Source organism: Hippopotamus amphibius, chromosome 8, assembly GCF_030028045.1.
Source record: "Hippopotamus amphibius kiboko isolate mHipAmp2 chromosome 8, mHipAmp2.hap2, whole genome shotgun sequence".
Lineage (NCBI taxonomy): Eukaryota > Metazoa > Chordata > Mammalia > Artiodactyla > Hippopotamidae > Hippopotamus > Hippopotamus amphibius.
The window spans coordinates 119,643,388-119,670,956 of record NC_080193.1 but is presented as its reverse complement, the minus strand read 5'-3'; the positions used below and the strand labels follow the sequence as shown (position 1 = coordinate 119,670,956).

The 27,569-nt window shown below is 35.6% G+C and overlaps 1 protein-coding gene across 1 annotated transcript in view; it reads left to right on the top strand.

Moving 5' to 3' along the window:
- Positions 1 to 27,569, top strand: part of DNAJC10 (DnaJ heat shock protein family (Hsp40) member C10) — a 59,331-nt gene that overhangs the window by 22,048 nt on the left and 9,714 nt on the right. Inside the window, exons 10-18 of the mRNA XM_057744995.1 lie at positions 5,102 to 5,145; positions 5,783 to 5,920; positions 9,033 to 9,122; positions 9,892 to 10,005; positions 14,098 to 14,212; positions 18,946 to 19,073; positions 19,378 to 19,494; positions 25,640 to 25,741; positions 26,969 to 27,124. Of these exons, the coding sequence (XP_057600978.1) occupies positions 5,102 to 5,145; positions 5,783 to 5,920; positions 9,033 to 9,122; positions 9,892 to 10,005; positions 14,098 to 14,212; positions 18,946 to 19,073; positions 19,378 to 19,494; positions 25,640 to 25,741; positions 26,969 to 27,124 (1,004 nt within the window). The remainder of the gene's footprint in view (positions 1 to 5,101; positions 5,146 to 5,782; positions 5,921 to 9,032; positions 9,123 to 9,891; positions 10,006 to 14,097; positions 14,213 to 18,945; positions 19,074 to 19,377; positions 19,495 to 25,639; positions 25,742 to 26,968; positions 27,125 to 27,569) is intronic.

Genomic DNA, 27,569 nt, shown 5'->3' with positions numbered 1-27,569 from the left:
GGATTTTTGCACCTATGTTTATCATAGATACTGGCCTGTAATTTTCTTTTTTTATGGTGTTATTTGTCTAGTTTTGTAATCAGGGTAATAGTGGCCTCGTAGAATGAATTTGGGAGTGTTCCCTCTTCTTCAAGTTTTTGAAATAGTTTGAGAAGAATCAGTATAAGTTCTTTATGTTTGGTAGAATTCTTCAGTGAAGTCATCTGGTCCTGGACTTTTGTTTGCAGAAAGTTTTTGTTTTTATTTTTGTTTGTTTTTTTCGTATTACAGGTTCTGTTTCACTTCTAGTGATTAGTCTGTTCAAACTGTGTTTCTTGTTGACTTAGTTGTGCCAGCTATATGTTTCTTAAAATTTGCACATTTCTTCTAGGTTGTCCAATTCATGGGCATATAACTGTTCATTATATTTCTCTTCTGATTTTTTTGTATTTCTGTGGTGTCAGTTATTTCTCTTTCATTTCTTAATTTGAGTCCTCTCTTTTCTTCTTGATGTGCATGGCTTATTGATTTTATCTATCTTTTCAAAAAACCAGCTCTTGGTTTTATTGATCTTTTCATTCTTTCTTTAATCTAATGTATTTCTCTCTGATCTTTATTATTTCCTTCCTTCTGCTTACTTTGCACTTTGTTCTTCTTTTCCTAATCCTTTTAGGTGGTTGGTGAGGTTGTCCATTTTAAATTATTCTTGTTCCTCGTGGAAGGCCTGTATTGCTATGAACTTATCCCTGAAAATTGCTCTTGCTGCATGCCAGAGATTTTGTAATGTGTTCTCATTTTCCTTGGTCTCAAGGTATTTTTTAATTTCTTCTTTGATTCCATCTTTGACCCATTTGTTTCTTAGCAGCATGTTGTTTAGTCTCCATATGTTTGTTCTTTCTCTGTTTTTCTTTTCATAGTTAATTTTTTATTTCATATCATTGTGGTCAGAAAAGATACTTGACATAACGTCTATCCTCTTAAATTTGTTGAGGCTTGTTTTGTGATCTAGCATGTGGTCTGTCCTATAGAACATTCCATGTGCACTTTGAAAGAAATGTATTCTGGGGTTTTTGGGGGATGTAGTATTCTGTAGAAATCTATTAAGTGCAACTGGTCTGTCATATCATTTTAAACCACTGTTTCCTTCTTGATTTTCTGTCTGGATGATCTGTCCATTGATGTCAGAGGGGTGTTAAAGTTTCCTATTATTACTGTATTATTGTCAGTTATTCCCTTTATGTCTTTTTGTATTTGCTTTATATATTTATGTGCTCCTATATTGGGTACATATATTAATGAGTGTAATATCCTCTTAACATATTGATCCCTTTATCATTATATAATGCCTTTCTTTGTCTTTCTTTATGGCCTTTGTCTTAGTCTACCTTGTTTGATGAGTATTGTTACCCCTGCTTTCTTGTCATTCCCATTTGCATGATATATCATTTTCCTTCTCACCTTCAGGCTGTGTGAATCTTTTATCCTGAAGTAAGTCTCCTGTAGGCAGCATATTGCAAGTTCTTGGGTTTTTTTAATCCAATCAGCCACTCTTTTGATCAAAGCATTTAGTCTGTTGACATTTAAAGTAGTTGATAGGTACTTACTACCATTTTAATCCTTGTTTTCCAGTTGTTTTTGTAGTTCTTTATTTATTTTTGTTTTTTTCTTTTGGTCTGATGATTTTCTTTTGTTGTATGCTTGACTTCCTTTCTTTTTGGTTTTTGTGAATCTATTTTATGTTTCTGATTTGTGGTTACCATGGAATTCATGTCTGTTGACCCCTAACTCTGTTTGATTTAAACTGATAGTCATTCAAGTTCAAACCATTCTAAAAGATGTACGTTTTTATTCTCCTCCTGGTTATTTTGCAATTTTGATATCCTATCTTATATCTTTATACTTTTACTTTTTTATTGTAGAGTCACTTTTACAATTTTTTTTTTTTTTTTGATTGTTTGGTCTACATACTAGCTTGTTTAAGTGGTCTTCAACCCTTATTGTATATTTGCCTTGCCTATTTTGATTTTCCCTTTCCTATAGATTCTTGCTCCTTTTCCATTTAGAGAAGACCTTTCAATATTTCTTTTAGGGTAGGTTTAGTATTGCTGAATCCTTTTAGTTTTTGCTTGTCTGAGAAATTCTTTACCTCTCCTTCTATTCTAAATGATAATCCTGCTGTTTAGAGTATCCTAGGTTGCAGGTTTTTAGGACTTTTAGTATATTATGCCATTCCCTTTTGGCCTGAAAATCAGCTGATAGCCTTATGGAGGTTCCCTTGTAATTAACTCTTTGTTTTTCTCTTGCTACCTTTAGAATCCTCTTTTTATCTTTAAGTTTTGCCATCTTAATTATGATATGTCTTATTGTGGCTCTGTTTGGGTTCATCTTGTTTGGGACCCTCTGTGCTTCTTGTACCTGGATTTCTGTTTGCTTATTTAGGTTTGGGAAATTTTCAGCCATAGTTTCTTCAAATAAATTTTCGATGCCCTTCTCTCTCTCTCTTCTCCTTCTGAAGCCCCTGTTACGCATAGCTTGGCTGTGGTGTGGAGTGGGTGGGGCTGGAGCATTCGCTAGGCTGGGGGTCGGGATGTTGTAGCTGCAGAAATTGAAGTGTCTGTGCTACCACCAGAGCACTGGGCTGACTCTGTGGCATTTTTCTCCCAGGACCTGTCTGCTCCAGCTCCAAGCCTGAGCTGCTGTGTGGAGTGGGTAGAGCCAGAGCACTAGCTCCACTGGGCAGCAAACTGTGGGGTGCTCCTATGGCACTACCCGAGTGAGTGCTAATAGTGGCCACCTCCGCTCCACCCAGATCACATCCCAGGACCCCCAGTCTGTCTCTGCATAGTTAGGCCTAGTCTTCCCCAGGCCTGGTTGACCCAGATCTAGTACCAAGCTGTGGTGTGGAGTGGTGAGCGGAGCCAGGATGTTCAACCAGCTCAGACTGGAGAGTGTGGCAAGGTGGCAGGCAGTGCAGAACTCTCTCCACCCTGATTGTTGTTAAACCAGCATACTCATCATGAGTAGAATCTGGGCTCCTCTAGCCCTTCTATCTGTCCCAGCAGTTCTCCCAGCAGCCAAGGGTGCTTGTCTCCTCCTTGCAGGACCCCAGGACTGGAATGCCCAGTCTGTGGCTTAGCACACTTGCTCCCCACGGTGAGGGTCTGTCCATTGGGACCTTCTCTTCCTTTCAGATCCCTCTCATGCAGGGGTCCTGACCCTATGTGTTTCCCATCATACCCAGTTATGTGGAAATCTTTCTAATAGCCTTGGTTATATAGTTCTTTTGCCATTTTCCAGTTAGTTTTCCATGAGAATTGTTCCACATGTAGATGTATTTTTGATGTTTGTCAGGGGAGATGAGCTCCATGTCTTCTTACTCCGCCATCTTGATCTCTCCTCTGTAGTTACTAATTTCTTTTTTTTATATATAAATTTATTTATTTATTTATTTATTTATTGGCTGTGTTGGATCTTTGTTGCTGCACGTGGGCTTTCTCTAGTTGCCATGAGCGGGGGCTACTCTTTGTCGTGGTGTGCAGGCTCCTCATTACTGTGGCTTCTCTTGTTGTGGAGCATGGGCTCTAGGCGCTTGGGCTTCAGTAGGTGCAGCACATGGGCTCAGTAGTTGTGGCTCACAGGCTCTAAAGTGCAGGCTCAATAGTTGTGGCACACAGGCTTAGCTGCTCCGCAGCACGTGGGATCTTCCTGGGACAGGGATCAAACCCAAGTCCCCTGCATTGGCAGGTGGATCCTTAACCACTGTGCCACCTAGGAAGCCCTGTAGTTACTAATTTCTTAAAGTATCTTGGTTTATGTTCAGTGGGCAGATTTTTCAGCTTAATTATACTTATGGTAAATTATACTGCCAAATAGCTACAAATGCCTTTGGCATTTTGCAAAAAAATTAGTTGTTGACAGATATAACCCTCCCAAAATAATAACTTTTTGCTGTTACTGACTTTCCTTCATACTTACTCATTTCAAAAATGTAATTTTGCCTCATAAAAGTATGTATTTGTGGGACTTCCCTGATGGTCCAGTGGTTAAGACTGCATGCTCCCAATGCAGGAGGCACAGGTTGGATGCCTCGTTAGGGAACTAAGATCCTACATGTCATGGTGTGGCCTTAAAAAAAAAGTATATGTTTGAAGATAACTTTCCATTTCTAGGACCCTTTCCCCTAGTAAATTAAGCTGGAAGTTCAATACCTTACACAGACTGTAAGCTGTAGTCAAGAAATAAGATTGGTTAGAAATTGGTCCCAGTGTTAGAAGATATCCAAATTAATACGTTTTCATATGTTTAATCCAAACATGGATCTTTTCCCCATATTTCATCTCTCAGCCTTTATGCTGCTATGTTGAAAAGATACTGCCACCTTGCAACTAAAATCAACCACTCACCCCATGGGATAAGGCCCATCTTAGGAATGTATTGCCTTGTAGCAAAAATCACCTTAAACTTAGTCTGTCATCAAGGGGTTTTGTCTCCTTTTGGCCTAATGCACATGTTTATGTCCATTCCACACATAAAGAAAACTTTTAAAGCTTTCTGACATTATTTTACTTTTACCGTAGGTAAATTGATTTTACCCATCTCTCTAAGCTCTGTGATGCTACATCTCCCTTTCTTCTAAATCTGTCTCGTATCCTAGCATTCATATTTATGGGACTTTCATAAAAACTGTGAAGAATCTATTTTAAGATTGTATTGTATTTTAAAGATTCCCTGTGTATGTTGTTATTTATCAGGTAGGTTCATTACATTTTATTAACCCAAATCATGAGATCCCTTGGATAAAGGGGACTGTTGATAGGGAGAGACATTTGAGAATAAGATCCTAAAGAGGTACTTGAGAGGGAATTCCTTCTTTTTTTCTTTAGCTGGAAATCCTGAGAAACTAAGGGGAGAGAGTAAAAGACTGAGGAGAGGGAGGGAAGGAGGAGGTAGAAGAATGAGACATTGACCTCTATGTCTACCTAGTAAATAAAGATCTCAGTATTTACCAGTACAGCACAGTTAATTGCCTAAAGAATCAACATGATGGTTTAGGGGAATGACAAATGAAAGTATACTTAATGAAGCTGAAGTTGCCTCATGAGGTCTTTCTTCCCCCCACCAGATTGTTTGACTTCCCAGACTCGTCTCAGGTTAAGTGGAATGTTGGTAAGCACCAATTATTTTGCAAAACTGTATCACCATGTTAAGAAACACATTTAAAAACTGATTCCAGATATTTTCTTTGGTGGTTTCTTGAACATTTATCTCATTTATTTGTAATCTTTATTGTTTTCTGGTAAATGTAGTCATAGCTATAAGTTTCTTTTTAACTAATTACCTGTGTTCAATACATTTTAACATGTGGTGCTTTCATTATCATTCACTTCTAAGTGTTCCATAATTTGAGTTCCTCTTTAACCAGAGAGTTATGTATTAGTGTTTTTGTCATTTCCAAACTTTATTTTTTGTTATTTTGTTATTTTGCTCTCATCACATTATGGTCAGGGAGTACAGCCTGTGTGTTGTTGACACTAACACTATCAAAGCTGCCTCTCTGGGTTGGGAGTATGCCACTCATGAAGATTGTTAATGTTATGTGTATGCTTGAAAATGTTTCCTGTGTAAGGTGTAATTTTTATAGCAGATCAAATTTATTAATTGTTATTCAAATCTGCATCATTTTTTGTGTTCTTTTTAAAAGTTTAATTTACAGTATGAAAGTTGTGTTTTTGCTAAATATAAATCCATTTAACTTTTTCTTCCACTCACAACAGTATCTATTTTTTGTTTCTTTCCATTTTAGGAAGGTCTTGTTAATGTAGGATGGATGGACTGTGCCACCCAGGACAACCTTTGTAAAAGTTTGGATATTGCAACAAGTACTACTGCCTATTTTCCTCCTGGAGCCACTTTAAATAACAAAGAGAAAAGTGGTATTTTGGTATGAATCACTTTAATTTCCTTATATATAAATACACACACATATTCAAATACATCATTTTTGTAAACAATGAGCAAAAAAATGAACCAGTTTATATCATCTGATTGTAGAACACTTATTTAGAACAAATGTTTAATTTCTGGGATTCTTTTTAATGCTTTGGTTTATAAAGTGAAGCTATAAGGATTATTTTAAAACTAGCATAAACCATTACATTTTTAAAAATCCCAAAGGTATGGAATACATTCTTAGGTTAAATGAATATTTATTGGTTTCCATTTGTTTGTGTATTTTTTAATGTTAAAATATAGATCATTGGTAGGTTTAGATGGAATCTGATATCTGTTTTTTTAAAACACACTGTTTGATTCTGGTATTAACTCAGTTTGGTGATCTACTGGTGTGGTTCACCTTCCTAATTTTATGAATGAGGAAACTGAGGTTCAAGGTAGTTGTCAAGGAGCTGAGACAAATACTGGGATATCAGATAGGTCCCTAGGGAACCCACAAAGAAAAAAAGACTCTGATATAAGACAAATTACCTGTAGTTTTCTGTATTTTAACTTTTCCTTTTTTGATATTGATAAAGATTATACATATTACTGAAATTTATATTTGGTATATAAATGTATAAAGGAATATGCAAAGTTCATTAAAACTAAATCACCCATAGGCAGGCATCATCAAATCTTGGTACATACCCTTCTGGATCTCTGCTTACATGTGCATACAATTATGACTTCATGCAGACAATTCACCAGTTTGCCTTTGGCCCAGACCTCTGCCCTCCACTCCAGACATGGATATTCTCCAGCCTGTGCAGTATCTCCCCTGAGATATTAATTGTCTCAAACTTAGATCTGTAACTATACTCTTGATTTTTCCCCATACATCTGCTCTGCCCAGTTTTTCCCCATCTCAGTTGATGAAAACTTCATGTTTTATCATTAAGGCCAAATACCTTGGAGTCGTTCTTGACCCCTCTTTTTTTTCTCATACCATATAACCTATACCCTATTCATCAGGAAAATCTGTGGCTCTGTCTTTAAAATATTTCCATAATCCACCTCCATTGCATTTACCACCTTATAACATACATTATAATTTACTTATTTATTTACTCTTTCATTTTTCTTCTGCAGTAAATTTTAAGTTTGGATTTTCCACTAATAATATATCCCAAATGCCTAGAAGAGTATCTGGCACATAAGTACTGTATATAGTGCCTACTCATGTCCCTTATACTGTGTGTGTGTGTGTGTCCCTGAGTAGTACTATATACAGTAATTCCTATAAATATATATATATATATCAATCAAAAATACACCAACAATTCCTGAATAGTAGTCCTTTGACCAAATGTAACATACTGAGTTTAATCAGTCCTCTTGATAGATAGTTAAGTTGTTTCTACATTTCATGATTATAAGCAGTGTTGTAATGAACTATCTTGTTCACTTTTGTGCACTTCTTCCATTGTCTGTTTAGAATGAGATGGCTGCAACTATTTTAAATTCAATTCATATTGCCAGAATGCCCCAAAAAGCTGGGTTTATTTACGCTCTGCCATTAGCTCATAGGGATTGCCTGTACTGTGGCCAACACTTAGTATAGGCTCTTTCCTTCAGTACTGCAATCTCATATTTCAGTGAGATCTTTGGGCTTTTTGATATGATCTTAGGAAATATAAATAAGTGATGTTAGAAATGTGACAGCACAGAGTGATGAATTAAAAGTCCTTGTCCCTGCTGAAAGCATTCAAGTTTTAAAAAAATGTAAAACACTATGCCAGCTAAATATGTCTGGCAGATGAAATTCAGAGGCTGAACAATACCCTTATAGATGTAACTGCCAAATTTTACTCTGAAACAAATAGGTTTATAAGGAGGTTCTAGTGGACTTATAACTTACATATTTATATAAGCTGCTGTGGGAGTATTTTTAGTAAAATCTTGTTGAATGTGACGAGTAAATGAGCTATAGTACTAAGACATGAAAATTTTGTTTTGGCCTTTTAAGCCCTTCGGTAACAAATTATTTCATAGATTTTTGAGAATACACTATAGATTTTTTTTAAGCAGAAAAGCTGAGTTTTCTGTTCTTATGTTACACACATTGTTTCTATCCACATGATCATTCTCATGTTGAACACAAACTGAATACAATGGTAGTTCCTACAAATTTTTAATGGAGTTTTAGATCTTTCAAGTAATATTTGAATTGTCAAATAGTTTATAATTAAAGACAAACAATAAACTTTTCCATCGACCCCTGTATACATTTTCTTGATGTAACTATTGCTGCATTCTTTGTAATAGCAGCTGCCTCCATGAGAATTAGACCAGCCAAGAGAGTTCTATGAGAAAAATATGCTGAGGATAAAATATGGACAGGAATAAAGAAGGTTTGTTAGAATTGAGATGTGTCTATTTTATTTGTGTTTTAAATTGAGACCTAGATCTACAATATATTTAATTTAAAATATATCTTTTATATATATAAATTTTACTCTGCAAAACTCCTAAGTGGTTCAGTTTGGGGACATTATTTCTAAAAACCTCTATAATAAACAAGGTCTACTCTAGTTTTCCAATAATAAGTTTTTCTTATCTTAATTCCTATTAATTGTTGATTCGGGTGTGAAGCATCTTAGGTCATCAAGTATTATAGTGTTTTAACAATTTTTAAAGAATTTGTAAAGCATTGGCATTCTGTAAAGCATGGTTAACACTAAAACTAAACTGAACACACTACAGCTTTTTCCAGATGAGCCAGAGGTCACTCCAGGTTATTTTAAGGAGTATCGTAGAATACACAGCACAGTTAATAGAAAATTCCAGGTAATGAAATACCTAATAATGAAATTTATTTTACATCACCATTTTTTAAAGAAACAACCCAGTTTAATAATTGTCAAAATGTGATAACTGTCTTTTTTTTTTCTTTTTTGGGGGGGAGGCGGGTAGGAAGGACAACATTTAGGATAATAGCTTGAAAACTAACTTCTATAATTTTTTTCTTTAAAAGTTATTGCTCTCAAAACTGAAAAACTAATGCACTAAAATAAATGAATGTTGATTAAAAAGATTACAATATGATTCTCTTATTCTAGTTTCTTAATTCATTGGATGCTAAAGAAATATATTTGGAAATAATAGATAACCTTCCAGATTTTGAACTACTTTCGGCAAACACACTAGAGGTAATTTTTTTTTTTTTAAATAAGAAACAGTATTAAATGTTGGTAACATTTCAGATCTTAACATTTTAAAATCAGCATTTGTTTTATTCATTTCAGAGAATAAGTAGCAGCTTCAGAGGACTTTATGTATGTCAATTGATTCAGGTTAAACTCTTAATGCCAGGGTTGCTGGGGTTGCAACTTCAGGGTGGATCTGTAGTTTTGGAGACCTAACTAGTCCTGAAGGTAGGCTTCAGGAGGAGCACCAGAAAAGGCAAGAGTTTGATCACAAAGCAACTTTGAATCTGATCTGGAACTCTGTGTTCTCACTTACAGAGCTATTTGTATTGTTCACTGAGAATTAATAAGCAACTTTAGAAGTAATCAGTTTGTAGTAGAATCAATCCTTTTCTTTCTGCTTATTGATCCTAGAGTTTTCTAAGTCTATATCCCTACCAAACTTTTTGTTAAACCTGAAAAAATCAGACTTCCTGTACGTTTCAACTTATTAGCTCTGTGTTATTAAAATCATATTTTTTCTTGGCACAGTCATCTACTTTAAGATTTTATGATTTAGTGACTTTTTTTGTATAATATTATATAATTATATAGCATTATTCCAAATAAACTACAAAATAAGAGTATGACTGGGTCTGAATTTTGGACAATATTTTAAAGTAATGGGTAGGATAGTTAAAGTCAAAGAAATAAAAATTCTTGATAGAACTCAGGATTTCCCATCTCTGATGTTTCTTTTCCTTTGTCACCTTCTTTTTTAATCACTTTCAAGGATCGCTTGGCTCATCATCGGTGGCTCTTATTTTTTCATTTTGGAAAAAATGAAAATTCAAATGATCCTGAGTTGAAGAAACTGAAAACTCTACTTAAAAATGAACATATTCAAGTAAGAAAAGTGTATTCTGCCTAGCCTTCCGCTTCTGTGCTTTCTTCTTAATTTAGTACATAAAGTTATGTTTTAAAAAACATAAAAATGCTTATTTGAAATTCTAGGTTAAGAAACCCCAAATGCTTTTATTCTTCTGTTGCATTTTCTTTTTTCTATCAATAATTAAAATGATAGCTGAAAAAGGTTAACCTTCATTTCTCTTGAGTAGTTGGTATGTGATAAATCTGTATGATAGTTTTTCTGGAATACATACTATAGAGTAGGCTATCTTTCCCTTTTTTAAATTATTTCTTTATGTAAGTAATTCATGTTTATTATTTTAAATTAATATATGTAAATAAGCACAAAAATGAATTAAAATAGATATCTAAAAATTATCCATATTTTCACCACTGTTAATAAACCTAAGAATTTACTGTTCTAACCTTTCAAGCTTTTAAAGTGTGGGTATGTGTATGTGGGCATATATGTATATGTGTGTACATATATATATGCATATTGTAATGGCCACTGTAATAGACACACATGTAAATTTATATGTATGCTTTTTAATCAAATTAGATTCACTGTATTCTCTTTTGTAAAATTTTCCATTTAGTGATATAAACTTTTCCACATACCAGTGTAATATATATGTCTATATGTGTGTATATATATGTGTCAGTCATCATCCTAAAGACTAAGCTGTATTTCACTGTATGGTTATACCATAATTGTTTCACAAATCCTCTTTATTGGCAACTTAAGTTGCTTCCATTTTTATATCACAAAGATATACTGCAAAAATGCAGTATGAGGAATTTTTTTAACCAAGGTTATATATTTTCTTAAAAGTTTTGTATCCTCGTTACCAGAGTCTTCCAGAAAGTTTATATCAATTTGTATTCTTACTGACAGCATGTGATTGACCATTTCTCTATACCAGTGCCAGCCCTGGTATTATCATTCTTTATAATCAGCACTATTCTTTTTTTTTTTTTTTTTTATAATTTTTTTTTTTGGGGGGGTACACCAGGTTCAATCACCTGTTTTTATACACATATCCCCATATTCCCACCCTTCCTTGACTCCCCCCTGCCCCGAGTCCCCCCCACCCTCCCTGCCCCAGTCCTCTAAGGCATCTTCCATCCTCGAGTTGGACTCCCTTTGTTATACAACAACTTCCCACTGACTGTTTTACAGTTGGTAGTATATATATGTCTGTGCTACTCTCTCGCTTCCTCTCAGTTTCCCCTTTACCCCCCGCCCATACCTCGAGTTCTCCAGTCCATTCTCTGTATCTGCATCCTTGTTCTTGTCACTGAGTTCATCAGTACCATTTTTCGATTCCGTATATGTGAGTTAGCATACAATATTTGTCCTTCTCTTTCTGGCTTACTTCACTCTGTATGACAGATTGTAGTTCTATCCACCTCATTACATATAGCTCCATCTCATCCCTTTTTATAGCTGAGTAATATTCCATTGTATATATATGCCACATCTTCTGTATCTATTCATTTGTTGATGGGCATTTCGGTTGCTTCCATGTCCTGGCTATTGTAAAGAGTGCTGCAATAAACATTATGGTACAAGTTTCTTTTGGGATTATGGTTTTCTTTGGGTATATGCCCAGGAGTGGGATTACTGGATCATATGGTAGTTCTATTTGTAGTTTTTTAAGGAACCTCCAAATTGTTTTCCATAGTGGCTGTACCAACTTACAGTCCCACCAACAGTGCAGGAGAGTTCCCTTTTCTCCACACCCTCTCCAACATTTGTGGTTTCCAGACTTTGTGATGATGGCCATTCTGATTGGTGTGAGGTGATACCTCATTGTGGCTTTGACTTGCATTTCTCTGATGATGCGTGATGTTGAACATCTTTTCATGTGTTTGTTGGCCATCTGTATGTCTTCTTTGGAGAAATGTCTATTTAGGTCTTCTGCCCATTTGTGGATTGGGTTATTTGCTTTTTTGGTATTAAGCTTCATGAGCTGCTTGTATATTTTGGAGGTTAATCCTTTGTCCGTTGTTTCATAGGCAATTATTTTTTCCCATTCTGAGGGTTGCCTTTTAGTCTTGTTTATGGTTTCTTTTGCTATGCAAAAGCTTTTAAGTTTCATGAGGTCCCATTCGTTTATTCTTGATTTTATTTCCCTGATTCTAGGAGGTGGGTCAAAAAGGATGTTGCTTTGATGTATGTCATAGAGTGTTCTGCCTATGTTTTCCTCTAGGAGTTTGATAGTGTCTGGCCTTACATGTAGGTCTTTAATCCATTTGGAGTTTATTTTTGTGTATGGTGTTAGGAAGTGTTCTAATTTCATTCTTTCACATGTTGCTGTCCAATTTTCCCAGCACCACTTATTGAAGAGGCTGTCTTTTTTCCATTGTATACTCTTGCCTCCTTTGTCAAAGATAAGGTGCCCATATGTGTTTGGGCTTACTTCTGAGTTCTCTATTCTATTCCATTGATCTTCCTTTCTATTTTTGTGCCAGTACCATACTGTCTTGATCACTATGGCCTTGTAGTATAGTTTGAAGTCAGGAAGCCGGATTCCACCAACTCCATTTTTCCTTCTCAAGATTGCTTTGGCTATTCGGGGTCTTTTGCGTTTCCATACAAATCGTAAGATTTCTTGCTCTAGTTCTGTGAAAAATGCCATTGGTAATTTGATCGGGATTGCATTGAATCTGTAAATTGCTTTGGTAGTAGTACAGTCATTTTCACTATGTTGATTCTTCCAATCCAGGAACATGATATGTCCCTCCATCTGTTTGTGTTGTCTTTGATTTCTTTCATCAATGTCTTAAAGTTTTCTGCATACAGATCTTTTGCCTCCTTAGGCAGGTTTATTCCTAGGTATTTTATTCTTTGTGTTGCAGTGGTGAATGGGAGAGTTTCCTTAATTTCTCTTTCTGCTCTTCTGTTGTTAGTGTATAGGAATGCAAGAGATTTCTGTGCATTAATTTTGTATCCTGCTACTTTACTAAACTCATCAATTAGTGCTAGCAGTTTTCTGGTAGAGTCTTTAGGGTTTTCTATATATAATATCATGTCATCTGCAAAGAGTGACAATTTTACTTCTTCTTTTCCAATTTGGATTCCTTTTATTTCTTTTTCTTCTCTGATTGCTGTGGCTAAAACTTCCAAAACTATGTTGAATAATAGTGGTGAGAGTGGACACACTTGTCTTGTTCCTGTTCTTAGAGGGAATTCTTCCAGTTTTTCCCCATTGAGAATGATGTTGGCTTTTGGTTTCTCATATATGGCTTTTATTATGTTGAGGTAATTTCCTTCTGTGCCCATTTTCTGGAGAGCTTTTATCATAAATGGATGTTGAACTTTGTCAAAAGCTTTTTCTGCATCTATTGAAATGATCGTATGGTTTTTATCCTTCAGTTTGTTGATATGATGTATCACGTTGATTGATTTGCATATATTGAAGAATCCTTGCATCCCAGGGATAAACCCCACTTGATCATGGTGTATGATTTTTTTAATGAATCAGCACTATTCTGATAGACCAAAAGTGATATGTTAATAATACTCATTGTTTGTTTTCTACTTTATTTTCTATGTGTATCCCTGGCTTATTTTCCTTCTCCTGATAGGATGTTTATCTTTTTATTTCTTAATAGATCCTCTGTTTTAAATGCTGCAATTTTTTTTTGTTGTTTTTTTGTTTATCATTTGCCTACTAGATTTTTTTCCATACTGTATGAAAATGTGAACCTTTTCTTTATTATTTCTGCTTCTAGGGTCTTAAGATGTTATCTCTCTCCCCAAGATAATATAAATATCCTCTACATTTTTAGAAGGGTGGGTTTCTTAAACAATTTAATATATTTTCTTAAAACTTTTAATATAAAATTTAATATGTTTTGGAAATTTCCTCTCAGGTTTTTGAAATCTCTAGGAGGCATTTTTTTTAACTAAATTTAGTTTCAGTGTTAAATATGAATTAATGATTTCTGTCTCATTTTCATGGTCCATTAACTTCTGTTTAGAAGCTGTGTTATAGCGATATCATTTTTGGATTATCCTTACGAATATTAAACTGAGTGGATAAGATTTTTTCAATAGTTGAACCTTCTCTTTCTACTTTAGGTTGGCAAGTTTGACTGTTCCTCTGCACCAGACATCTGTAGTAATCTCTATGTTTTTCAGCCATGTCTAGCAGTATTTAAAGGACAAGGAACCAAAGAATTTGAAATTCATCATGGTAAGAAGGGGAAAAAATGATAAAAATTTTTCCATTTTCAAATAATAATTCTTAATTCTACTTTTTACCTTGTTTTATATGGACATGATTATGAAAAATAACTTCACTCGTTTATTAGTAGATTTGTTTCTTGCGGGGAAAGATGAAAAAAATATATATACACACACATACATATATACATACATACATACATATATATATAGTTGTTTTATCTTCTTTACTCTCCTTTTTAAAATAAATCCCTTTTTTCTGCCCAGTATTTTGATCACTGTTTCAGCAAGAGCTCTGATGACTTGTCAGGCTAATAAGGAATTTAAAGGTCTTTCTTATTGACAAAAATAAGCAACACCTACGGTTTCCATTTCAGTGTGCCAAATGTAGCTTCTCAATCATTTTGGGCAATTTCCAGATATTCTTTTGGATTTTTCCAACACTAGATGACCAAACATCTCCATCAACTGCTTGGGTATCCCTCTTGAATTTATATGTCTGCATTTCAGCTTGTTTGGGACTTTAGCCCTGCATCATGTAAGTACAGTTCCATTTCCTAGGGTTTGGGATACATCATCGTCCCTGTCCTAAAAACATCAAATGTAGCAAAAGAAAGACACAAACTACTAACTATAACAAAGTAAATAACAGATATTGATACTATGCCTGTTACCTGACAAGCCCTCTTTTAGGTGTTAGGAATGCAAAATTGTAAGACATGACTCTGCTCTCAAAAAGTTTAAAATATCATCTAGTAGTGGGTGAGAGGAGGAAGATTTATAAGAAAATATGAAAAACACTAATAGTCATTATGTATAAATTATAAGATCAAGTAAAGAGACTTTTGCATAGTATAGGTCAGGAGGTGATGTTTGAATTAAGGTGACATTTAAATACTCAATTTCCCAGAGCAAGTACAGAAAATCAAGTGAGGCCCTGTAGACTGAAGGAACTATGTGAGCAAAGACTTGACAAACTTAACAGTAACTACTGTTTATTCAGTATTTTTTATAAATGAGATGTTTTTCTGAAGGCATTTGCATATTGTACATATCCGTGTTTATCTTCACAACAGTCCAGCAAGGGAGAAAGCTGAGGCTCAAAAAGATAAAGTAACTTGCCCACGACAGTTAGTAACTGCTCAAGGTAGATTTTATCCAAATATGTCTGCCTAGGCTTATAGTCACGCTAAACTGTGCCACCTCCTGGAAGTGCTAGAAATGACCCAAGTTTTAATAATGGAGTTCTGTTCTTTTTCACCTCTGAAATATTGCTCAGATTCCCCCTATATTCTATGCTTGCTGCCTTATTTTAGGTCCATCATCTCTTTCATCTTCTTTAATATTCTCCAGTATAATTGTCTGTCTCATAGCATTTTCTCTTTACAATTAATTACTTGTTTTATTTGCAGATTTATTACCCTAGAATACCTAGAACATCCACATGTCAATATTTTTGCCTTGAAAATACTGATCGCTTTTATTTTTTTTAATCTCTTCATTGGAATATAATTGCTTCACACTGTTGTGCCAGTTTTTACTGTACACCAAAGTGAATCAGCTGTATTTATACATATATCCCCATATCCCCTCCCTGCCATGATTCCCTCCCACCCTCCCTATCCCAGCCCTCTAAGTCATCACCCATCATCGAGTTGATCTCCCTATGTTATGCAGCAACTTCCCACTAGATATCTGTTTTACATTTGGTAGTGTATATAGTTCGCCTAGGAGCAATGACATTGTCTTGCTCGCCACTCTATTTCCAGCACCTAGAATGCTGGTGCATAGTAGGGACTCATTAATTAGCTGTTAAATGAATAGGATACATTCACTCTCTGCCTCTGCCTGTTTTTCCAGCCTCACCTCGCACCTCTGCCCCTCCAAAGAATCTTAGCTCTGGCTACTTGTGGATCATTGAAATGTCATGTTCTTTCACTCCTGTGCCTTTACACAAGATTTTTCTTCCTCCTGCATTGTAATCATTTCTTTCTGCCCCTCAAAATATTTAACAAACTCCAAGTCACCCTTCAAAACTTCATAAAAGCATTTTCTCTCTGGAATATACCATGAATACCCAAGTACTTCCTTTTCTTTGTTGTCACTATATAGCATAACTTGTGTTATTCCTTTGGATTTAAATAGGTATTGAGTATTGGATTTAAATAGAGGTTTATGTGCCAGGTACAGTACTAGAGAGTAGGAAAAAATATGAACTATTCTTTATCTTAAAGTTATGAACTAGTAGAGAAAACAGATAAGTAGATGGGCAACTTTTAAAATGTCTGAAGTGAGGAGTATTACCTATTTCTGAATACTAAATTACTCCAAAACTTAGCAGCTTAAAACAACAAACATTTATTAGCTCACAGTTTCTGGTGTTCAGAAAGCTGAGAATGGCTTAGCTGAGTGGTTCTGGCTCAGATTTTCTCGTGAGGCTGCAGTCAGGGTAGGCAAGGACTATAGTCATCTGAAGGTTAGACTGCAGCTGGCAGATTTGGTTCCAGGTTGACTCCTGGCATAGTCAGGAGGCCTTAGTTCCTCACCAAGAGGGCCCTCTGTACAGCTGCTCACTTCTGTCAGAACGAATTATCAGAGAGAGACACACACATACACAGAAGCAATGATAAGCTGATCTCAGATACTATAAACCATCACATCCACCATATTCTGTTGGTCACATACACCAACCCTGGTACAACAGTAGTATGAGTACCTGAGGTAGGGAGCACTGGGGGCTGTCTTGGAGACTGACTACCATAAGAGATGAGTATGATTATACTTAGGAAGAACACATAGATGGAATAATTTTCTGAGGTTAGAGAAAGCAAGCTCTTCATTGAGATCTAGATTTAGAAGAAATAGTTATACAAATAAAGAGGTGTTAACAACATTCCAAGCCCAGGAACCAGCAAATGTATTCATGGACTCTGAAATAAGAGAGAGCCTTATTCATTCTTAGAAAGCAAGAATTTCAGGTTAACTGGAATGTTGAGTGTAGAAAGGAATGAGACTTGAGGCTGGAGAGGGCACCAAGGGTCCAAATTATGTTTCATCTGTCAGGTACATTAATTTGGACTCTATCCTGGAGGCAAAGCAAAGGCATTCATGGATTTAAGCAGAGATATGATATAACTAGTTCTACATTTTAGAAAGATGACTGGCTGCCTAGAATGGATAGAAACAAAGATTGGAAGAAGGGAGAGCCAGGTAGAAATCTGATGCAGTCGTTTATGTTAAGAGGAGATGGCTACCTTATCTAAATAATGGTAATATGTATGAAAAGAAGTGGACAGAGATTTTAAATACCAAGAACACAAAATCAATATAATTTGATGATTGTGTTTAGATGTAGGGGAATAAGAAAAGGCAACCCAAGTTTCTGACTTGGTGAATTGGCAACTGTGTGACTGACTGCACCATTCAGTGAGGAAGTGAACACGGGGGGAGGAGGTGACATGGAGTAGACACCCCTAGTTCTCAATTGAATATAAGCTTGGTCCTCAGGAGAAGAGTTTGGGCTAAAACTAAATGTGGATACAAATAATCATCATATCAATGGTAATTGAAGCCTTGGGTGAGGATGAGCTTGTCTAGAAGTGAATAGAGAGGCAAGATCAGGGCCCTCTGGATCACTTAAGGGATTGTCAAAGATACAACTCATGAAGTAATTCAAGCAGCTGCAGCTAAAGAGTGAGAAGTAGGAGAATGTGGTGTCATTTATCACACTCTATGTAAATACTTATGAAAATGTCTCTCTCTCTTCTACTGGGCTCTGAACTCCTTAAGGAGAAGGTCTATATCTTTTTTTATTTTGCATGCACTATGGGCATATAAAACAAGGCCTGACACATAGTAGGTCCTTGACTTAATATTGACTATCAAGTGAATAAATCAGAGGGCACATGGGAAAATGGACTATGTGCTTGTCCTAAGAAAGCTTTTATTTGCCAAGCCAAGGAATGTTTTCTTTAGGCAGTGGCCTTTAAGCAAGGGGACAGCATGGTCAGATGAATGTTTTTGTAACTTGCCTGTGGTAGCAATGTAGAAGATGAATTAGTTAATGAAGGCACAACAGAAAGACCAGCTTGGTTATTTCAGTAGGTCAGACTAAATTTAGGCAATAGGGTACATTGGGGCTGGAGGTGGGAAGAGAGAGAACGGATGGAGCTATGATACAAGGGCAAAGAAAGAAGGCACGAATCACCCTGGGAAATCTTATTTAGGAACCTAATGGATGATTATACCATTGCCAAGGTAGGGAAGGTGAGAAAAGGAGCAAGTTTAGGGGAAAAAACTCAACTTCAGTTTGGATACATTTTGTTTAAAATATTTACATGACATCCAGGTAAATATTTCCACTAGGCAGTTGGTAATACAGATTTTGAATTCATGAGAGAAGTCTAGGTTGAAGAAACAGATTTAAGAGGCCATAACAGTAGTTCAGGTAAGCAAAAAAGAACTCAACACTGCAAGGAGATTATTCTGCCTCTGAGGATGAAGGAACTTTTCAAAGAGATCTTGACATTTTATCTGATCCTCCAAAAAACAGAGTAAAGGAAAGGTTTCTCCTGGCAGAGCAAACCTATGTGTATATAGTTTACAGAACACTAAAACCTCAGCCAAATCAGTTTGTTCATAAGTTTATCTTCTCTTTAATATTTCAAGTATAAAAGCTTTGAAATGTTTCTATGGATAAAAAGACAATGTAGATTTTAATTTTTCTGTTTCTCTATTTCAAAGGAAAGAAGATTCTATATGATATACTTGCCTTTGCCAAAGAAAGTGTTAATTCTCATGTTACCACACTAGGACCTGAAAATTTTCCTGCCAATGACAAAGAACCATGGCTAGTTGATTTTTTTGCCCCTGTAAGTTATGTTTATCTGTCAAATCTCGATATTGTCATTTTCTCTTGTCACAACAAAAAAACATTTTCTGGGTAACCTTGAACCATGAATATTAGAATCATGTTAATTTGGCCACTGTCACATATTGCTTCTAAGAAAGACTAATATACTTGCCCCTCCCCTCCAAGGACTTAGTATATAAATGCGTAAGATTTATAACTATGGTTTGTCTTACTTAGCATATTGCTTATTGCAAAAATGATGTGTGTGTGGGTTTTTTTTGTTTCATCTGGTTCAGTGCTTATGAGTATTTTTTCTTTCATAGTGGTGTCCACCATGTCGAGCCTTATTGCCAGAGTTACGAAAAGCATCAAAGCATCTTTATGGTCAGCTTAAGTTTGGTACATTAGATTGTACAGTTCATGAGGGACTCTGTAACATGGTAAGGCAAAGTATAAAAAGTTTATTCTAATTAATGTTTTTGTAAAATGTTTTGGCAGCCTAATGTTAAAGCAGTAAAATAACTTTCAAATGTACATCTAACATTTAGAGTAGTAACAAATTATTTAAAGAAATAACTTCAACAAAATGATATAAAATTATGATTGGACTAAATGTGAATAGATAACATATGCTTCAGTGTTAACAGGGTCTTATTTATGAAACGCAGAAAAATATTTAGTGGACTTGTTAAAATGCATGATTTTTCAATTAAGATTTTTTTAAATTTAATATTACCTTTTGGTGGTCTGTAGTTTTTATTGTCTTCTAAGTGTAGTTAATAGAAAGAAACTAAACAAGCTTTTTGAAACTTTTGTTTACATAAAAAATATTTCCTTAGGTTAATAAATATTCACTCTTCACTTTAGGAAGAACTAGAAATTATCACATATTCTTGGGAGAAGAATAAAACCTAAATCAAATCAAGCCTCCAGATATTAGTGTATAGGAAATCCAATGACAGAGGAACATGTTAAGTGACACCAGGTACATACTATCTTCAAGTGCTAGCATGTAGAGAACTTCACAGGACAAACACCAGTGTATTGGACATAAATATTGAAAGAAGGAAAAAAGATTTATAAGGTACATCATTCAAATGCAGTGTCTAGGCCTTGTTTGGATGCAATTCAAACAAACCAACTCCCCCCCCCAAAAAAAATAGAGATAATTAGGGAAACTTGAACACTAGATATTTGATGAGTTTCAGTTATTATGCAGATATGAAAAGATGCTCAACTTGCTAATTATTAGAGGAATGCAAATTAAAACCATAATGAGGTATCACCTCACACCAACCAGAATTGCTGTCATCAAAAAGTCTACAAACAATAATAAATGCTGGAGAGGGTGGAGTAAAGGGAACCCTCCTACACTGTTGGTGGGAATATAAATTGGTGCAGCCACTATGGAAAACAATATGAAGGTTCCTTAAAGAACTAAAAATAGAGTTACCATATGATCCAGCAATCCCACTCCTAGATATATATCTGGAAAAAACAAAAACACTGATTTGAAAAGATACATGCACCCCGATGTTCATAGCAGCACTATTTACAATAGCTAAGACACGGAAACAACCCAAGTGCCTATCAACAGAAAATTGGCTTAAGAAGATGTGGTGTGTCTGTATACAATGGAAGATTACTCAGCTATTAAAAAGAATGAAATATTGCCATTTTCAGCAACATGGATGGACCCAGAGAGTATTATACTTAGTGAAGTAAGTCAGAGAAAGCCAAATATTACATGATATCATTTACATGTGGAATCTAAAAAAATACGAATATATATACAAAACAGAAATAGGCTCACAGACACAGGAAACAAACTTAATGTTACCAAAGCTGGGGGAGACAGTTAGGAGTATGGGATTAACAGATGCACACTACTAAACATAAAATAGATAAGCAACAAAGACTTATTGTATAGTACAGGGAATTATATTCAATATCTTGTAATAAGCCATAGTGGAAAATAATCTGAAATATATATATATGAATCATTTTGCTATACAACTGAAACTAAAACAATATAGTGAATCAACTATACTGCAATTTTTTAAAAAAGAATGTGTTTTAAAAACATAACAGGGAGATAGGATTACGATGGCAGAGTAGGAGGACGTGCGCTCACTCCCTCTTGCGAGAGCACCAGAATTACAACTAACTACTGAACAGCCATCGACAGAAAGACACTGGAACTCACCAAAAAAAGACACCCCACATCCAGAGACAAAGAAGCCACAATGAGACTGTAGGAGGGGCACAATCGCGTTAAAATCAAATCCCATAAATGCTGGGTGGGTGACTCACAAGCTGGAGAACAGTTATACTGCAGAAGTCCACCTGCTAAAGTGAGGGTTCTGAGCCCCACATCAGGCTTCCAAACCTGGGAGTCCAGCAATGGGAGGAGGAATCCCCAGAGAATCAGACTCTGAAAGCCAGTGGGATTTGATTGCAGGACCTCCACAGGACTTGTGGAAACAGAGACTCCACTCTTGGAGGGCACACAAAAAAATGTGCTCACCAGGACCCAGGGGGAAGGAGCAGTGACCCCATAGAAGACTGAACCAGACCTACCTGCTGGTGTTGGAGGGTTGCCTGCAGAGGTTGGGGGGGCAGCTCTGGCTCACTGAGGAGGCAGGGACACTGGCAGCAGGGGTTTTGGGAAGTGCTTATTGGTGTGAGCCCTCCCAGAGTCCGCCATTAGCCCCACCAAGGAGCCTGTGGGCTCCAGCACTAGGTGGCCTCAGGCCAAACAACCAACAAGGTGTGAACACAGCCCCACCCATTAGCAGACAAGCAGATTAAAGCTTTACTGAGCTCCACCCACCCAGCCCTACCCACCATCAGTTCCTCCCATCAGGAAGCACGCAGGAGGCTCCTAGATAGCTTCCACCACAAGAGGGCAGACAGCAGTATCAGCAGTATTTCATCTTGTGGAACTGAAAACCACAGCCACAGAAAGAGAGAATGAAAAAGCAGAGGACTTTGTACCAGATGAAGGGACAGGATGAAGCCCCAGAAAAACAACTAAATGAGGAGATAGGCACCCTTACAGAAAAAGAATTCATAATAATGATAGTGAAGATGATCCAGGACTTTGAAAAAAGACTGGATGCAAAGATTGAAAAGTTTACCAAAGACCTAGAAGAATTAAAGAGCAAACAAACAGAAATATGCAGCACGATAACGGAAATGAAAAATACACTAGAAGGAACCAATAGCAGATTAACTGAGGCAGAAGGACAAATAAGTGACCTGGAAGACAGAATGGTGATCATCACTGATGCAGAAAAGAATAAAGACAATGAAAAGAACTGAAGACAGCCTAAGAGACCTCTGGGACAATGTTAAACACACCAACATTCGCATTATAGGGGTCCCAGAAGGAGACGAGAGAGAGAGAAAGGACCTGAGAAAATATTGGAAGAGATTATAGTTGAAAACTTCCCTAACATGGGAAAGGAAATAGCTCCCCAAGTCCAGGAAGCACAGAGAGTCCCAGGCAGGATAAATCCAAGGAGAAACACACCAAGACATATATTAGTCAAGTTGACAAAAATTAAAGACAGAGAAATGTTATTAAAAGCAACAAGGGAAAAATAGCAAATAACATACAGGGGAACTCCCATAAGGGTAACAGCTGATTTCTCAGCAGAAACTCTGCAAGCCAGAAGGGAGTGGCATGATATATTTAAAGTGATGAAAGGGAAGAACCTACAACCAAGAATACTCTACCCAGCAAGGATCTCATTCAGATTCAAGGGAGAAATCAAAAGCTTTACAGACAAGCACCAGCTAAGAGAATTCAGCACCACAAATCAGCCCTACAACAAATGCTGAAGGAACTTCTCTGGGCGGGAAACATAGGAGAAGACAAGGACCTACAAAAACAACAAAACAATTAAGAAAATGGTAATAGGAACATTCATATTGACAATTACCTTGAATGTAAATGGACTAAATGCACCAACCAGAGGACACAGACTGTCTGAATGGATACAAAAACAAGACCCATATATATGCTGTCTACAGGAGACCCACTTCAGACCTAGGGACACATACAGATGGAAAGTGAGGGGATGGAAAAAGATATTCCATGCAAATGAAAATCAAAAGAAAGCTGGAGTAGCAATACTCATATCAGATAAGGTAGACTTTAAAATAAAAAATGTTACAAGAGACAAGAAAGGACATAGCATAAAGATCAAGGGATCGATCCAAGAAGAGGAGTTAGCAATTATGAATATATATGTACCCAATATAGGAGCGCCTCAATACAAAAGGCAAATGCTAACAACTATGCAGGAGGAAATGCAAGGCAGAAATAGAGACACAGATGTAGAGAACAAACACATGGACACCAAGTGGGGAAAGCGGGGAGGGTTGGGGGGGAATGAATTGGGAGATTGGGACACCAGATTGTACACTCTAAATATATGCTGTTTATTGTCTGTTAACTATCTCAATAAAAGTTCTTAAAAAAAGAAAAAAAAAAAACTGACTTCCACATGCCAAAAAAATTAAAAAATAAAAATAACAGAAGTAACTGTAGGGTGAAATCTGTGTGAGGAATAATTGCATTCCACGCAGACATGCATGCCTGTGCGTGCACATACACTAAGAATAAAAATTATGAATGGGAATGAATTTGGTTACGCTACATGTTAAAACTATTGCCAAAGACAGAGACATTATAAAGTCAAAACAAATGACAGACTGAGAAAATATTTGCAGCACATATAACTGGCAAAACCTTACTGTCCAGAATATTTAAAGACTACAAATCAATTTTTTTAAATAGAAAGCTTACAGACATTTTGTAAAGGAGGAAGTGCAATAAATATGAAAAATGTTCGACTTCACTAGTCATCAAGAAAGTACAAATTATAGCAATAGTCATACACTCCCTCCATCCATCAAATTTAAAAGAAATTTAGCTGACAGTAACAAGTACATAAATAAATAAATTATCCAGCCACACAGAGAAATAACCATAGAGGATTCAAAACTAGTTCTGTCTTTACCAACATGGGTGAGTCTCAAGAATATAATGAAAAAAGCAGGTTGCAGGATAGTATACAGAGTATGGTGAAATTATAGAAAGTTTGTAAGTGCTCAAACATTACAGTATTCTGCTTAGGAATACATATGCATGTAGCAAAAGTGTAAAACATCAATGGATTGGATACATGCTTATTTCAGGTTATTGGTTGCTCCTGGTGTCAGGGAGGGAAGGAAATGGGATCAAGAAAGAGAACTTTCAACAGTCTGCCAGAATGGCAGAGAAGTTCATCATCATCCTGAAATGTAGCAGAGGCATACACGAGCATTTGTGTACATTATTCTCTCTTTTCATTATGTTTGAAATTTCATTAAAATAAGTTTAAAAAATGAAATAAGGCCCTTGGTTTTGAATGTCTTGTATGCGACTTTAAAAAGATGCTAAGCAAAGATACAAAATTGTGATAAACAGTAATTTTAATTGCAGATTAAATGTAGTTTTTTCTACATTTAATCTCAACTTTTAAATATCCTCTAGATAATTAAGCAAAATGTAAAGATTAAAACTATTGTATCAAATTCACTGGGAATAGAGGCCAGGATTCACTACTCACTAACTGGTTCACCTTGACCAAGTCACTTAGCTTCTCAGTACTTCAGTTTCCTCATCTATAAAGTTGATTTAGTAATTTTAGCTTCTGAATAGAATTGTTGTGAGGAACAGATGAGAAACTACATGTTTCAGTGCTAAAAAGGTGCTCAACACATAATAAGGACTTGCAAAATGTTAGATTAAATTGTTTTATTCATCTAATGGGTTATTTGTGTTCATTTACAAAAGTTTGATGTTTCTGTTGTTTTTTCTAAAATTATTTTTGAATCCTAGTGAAAGATTCCAATTTGCTAGTAAGTGCTTGTCAACTTTGAGGATGCAAAAAGTTCAGCTACAGCAAATCCACAGATAGGGATCTCTTTATAGCTTTTTTAAAAATGAATAAGAAAACTTCAGACAAGTGCTTTCTGGATTAGAGCTCATGTTAATTCTGAGGAGGAAATTACAGTATTTTTTACCATAAAAGCTGTTTTGAGCAAAGAATTAAAAGTTACCTTATTCTTAGGGCATGATTCATACTTCTTTAACCTAAAATATGGTTGTGTACACATGAATTATTAATTTATTTCCTTATTCTTGCAATTTTTATTTCCTTGATTTTCTTCTATTTCAAAACAAACAAGCTAGAGATTAGTCTGCTCTTTACCTCCTCATCCACCTTGGTTCAGGAGAGCAGAAGAGGACCAAGCTCATAATTACCCCTGCTGACTTCTCAGTGCTTCAGTGCCTATGAATTGTGTGGCTAATGGAGTAACTATAAAAAAGGATCAGGTACTCAGGAGTATAAAAGTAAACCTATTTCCTTTGCTAAATTTGGCCAGGCTAAAATTTTTCAGTCACCAACAGTTTAGCAATGAATTTTTAAATCTTGTTCTTGTTATTTAAAGGCAAGCTGGTTATAAATTTGAAACAAATAGGTAAAGTGTATAAAATCTTTGTTTAATTTGTATTCTCCTTCGTAACAGTATAACATTCAGGCTTATCCAACAACAGTGGTATTCAACCAGTCCAACATTCATGAATATGAAGGACATCACTCTGCTGAACAGATCTTGGAGTTCATAGAGGTATTTTAAGTTATAGCCTGTAGCTATAAATCCTTCCATGTATGTTTACACTTCGTATGAATATTTAATAATGTTTAATAATAGGATTTGTTCTTTTTATGCCAAAAGATTTTCTGACAAAATTAATTTTTTAAGTTTTCTATTCTTTTAAATATTATAGACTTATTCTCAGAGTTTATAGCAAGTATATGTTTTGTTTGTTACCTAGTATAGTGCCTTGTACACAATTATTTATTGGTACATGAACTTATAATTTTCACATAAAGCCTTGTCACCCCCTTTCCCTCTTTTCTCTGGTAGAGCTACCACATATTATTTCTTTTCAGTCCCATATAGATGAGATAGCAGTGAGCCCCATTCTTGGATACTTCCAAAAAACATGTGGCTAAGGACAGTCTTACCCCATCCACCAATGGAGGGCTTCTTCAAGCCTCGGCAACTTATGCCTAGCCTGCTGTGTTATTAGCTCAGAAGTGCTCTACATCTGCAGCATCTCCTTTTTCCTCACTAATAGTCTTAATTGACTAAAATAGTTACTGGGGAACTCCTAAGAAAGAAATGAACAATTCTAGCTTATTATCCATGCAGTGGCCATTCTACTCTCTGTCCTACTCATCTCTTTCTCCTCCTCCAAAGTAACAGTTTTTTGTTTTGTGTTGTTTTTGATTGTTTCCACAAGGAAGCTAACATCTTCATTAGTATTACCCTATCATGATAGACTGAAGCACTGTTAAAACAGCACTTGTAGCAAGTGATCTGAGGTTGTGCAGTATCTCAAGTTGGAATGTCAGAAAAATAGAATGGTGGGCTTTCCGTTAATAATTAAAAGGTCATTTCCAAACCAATTATTGGTTCCAAAAAGACTATATGTCCTGTGTAGACATCTGGGCAGATCTTGGAACCCTTGCTTCATCTATCCATAACCTTAATTAAAGTTGTCTCTTTTCTCTACCTAAGATGATTCTAGTGATACATAGAAATAAGGAAGTATACCTTGATTTAATAAGACTGATGGGCAAAATCCAAACTTAAAAAATAAAGATCATTTCTTCCTTTTTAAAATAATTCACTATAGATTCTCTTTAAATATCCTATTGTATCTTTTGATTATTCAAAAACAGGAACTTTTCTAAATGACATCTACCAACAATTTGCCAAGAATATACCCTTGGCAAATGAACTACTCTTTTTTTATATCTGTTATAATGAATGCTGTACTCTCTTTAGGATCTTATGAATCCTTCAGTGATCTCCTTGACACCCACCACTTTCAATGAACTAGTTAAACAGAGAAAACATGACGAAGTCTGGATGGTTGATTTCTATTCTCCATGGTGTCATCCATGTCAAGTCTTAATGCCAGAATGGAAAAGAATGGCCCGGGTATAGTAAAATAGTCTATTGTAAATCTTAACATTTACTAAGAATGTTTATTTAACAATTATTTTGAAACTGAGATGAAACTCACCTCTAGATTATCACTTAACAGTTCTGATCATTTTTTATATACCAATTAGATTTCACCTCTGCTTCTGTCTATATATGAGTAGTATAGAATAATTACCCTTTTTCCTGTGTCACTTGGCATATATATTTGACCAGATTTCTGCCAACATCAACACAAAGATCCCCTTTATTTCCTATTAACATTTTTTTCTGCTTCTTCGTTTTTAGAGCTTAAAGATACAATCTCTTCACAACATTGTGAGACTTTAAAGTAAGAAAAAAATGGCCTTGATCAATGAAACAGATTTTTAAATTTCCTGCAGAGCGTTATAAATCATGAAAGATTGGAAACAAATTATTTAAATATGAAAATGGAAAATGA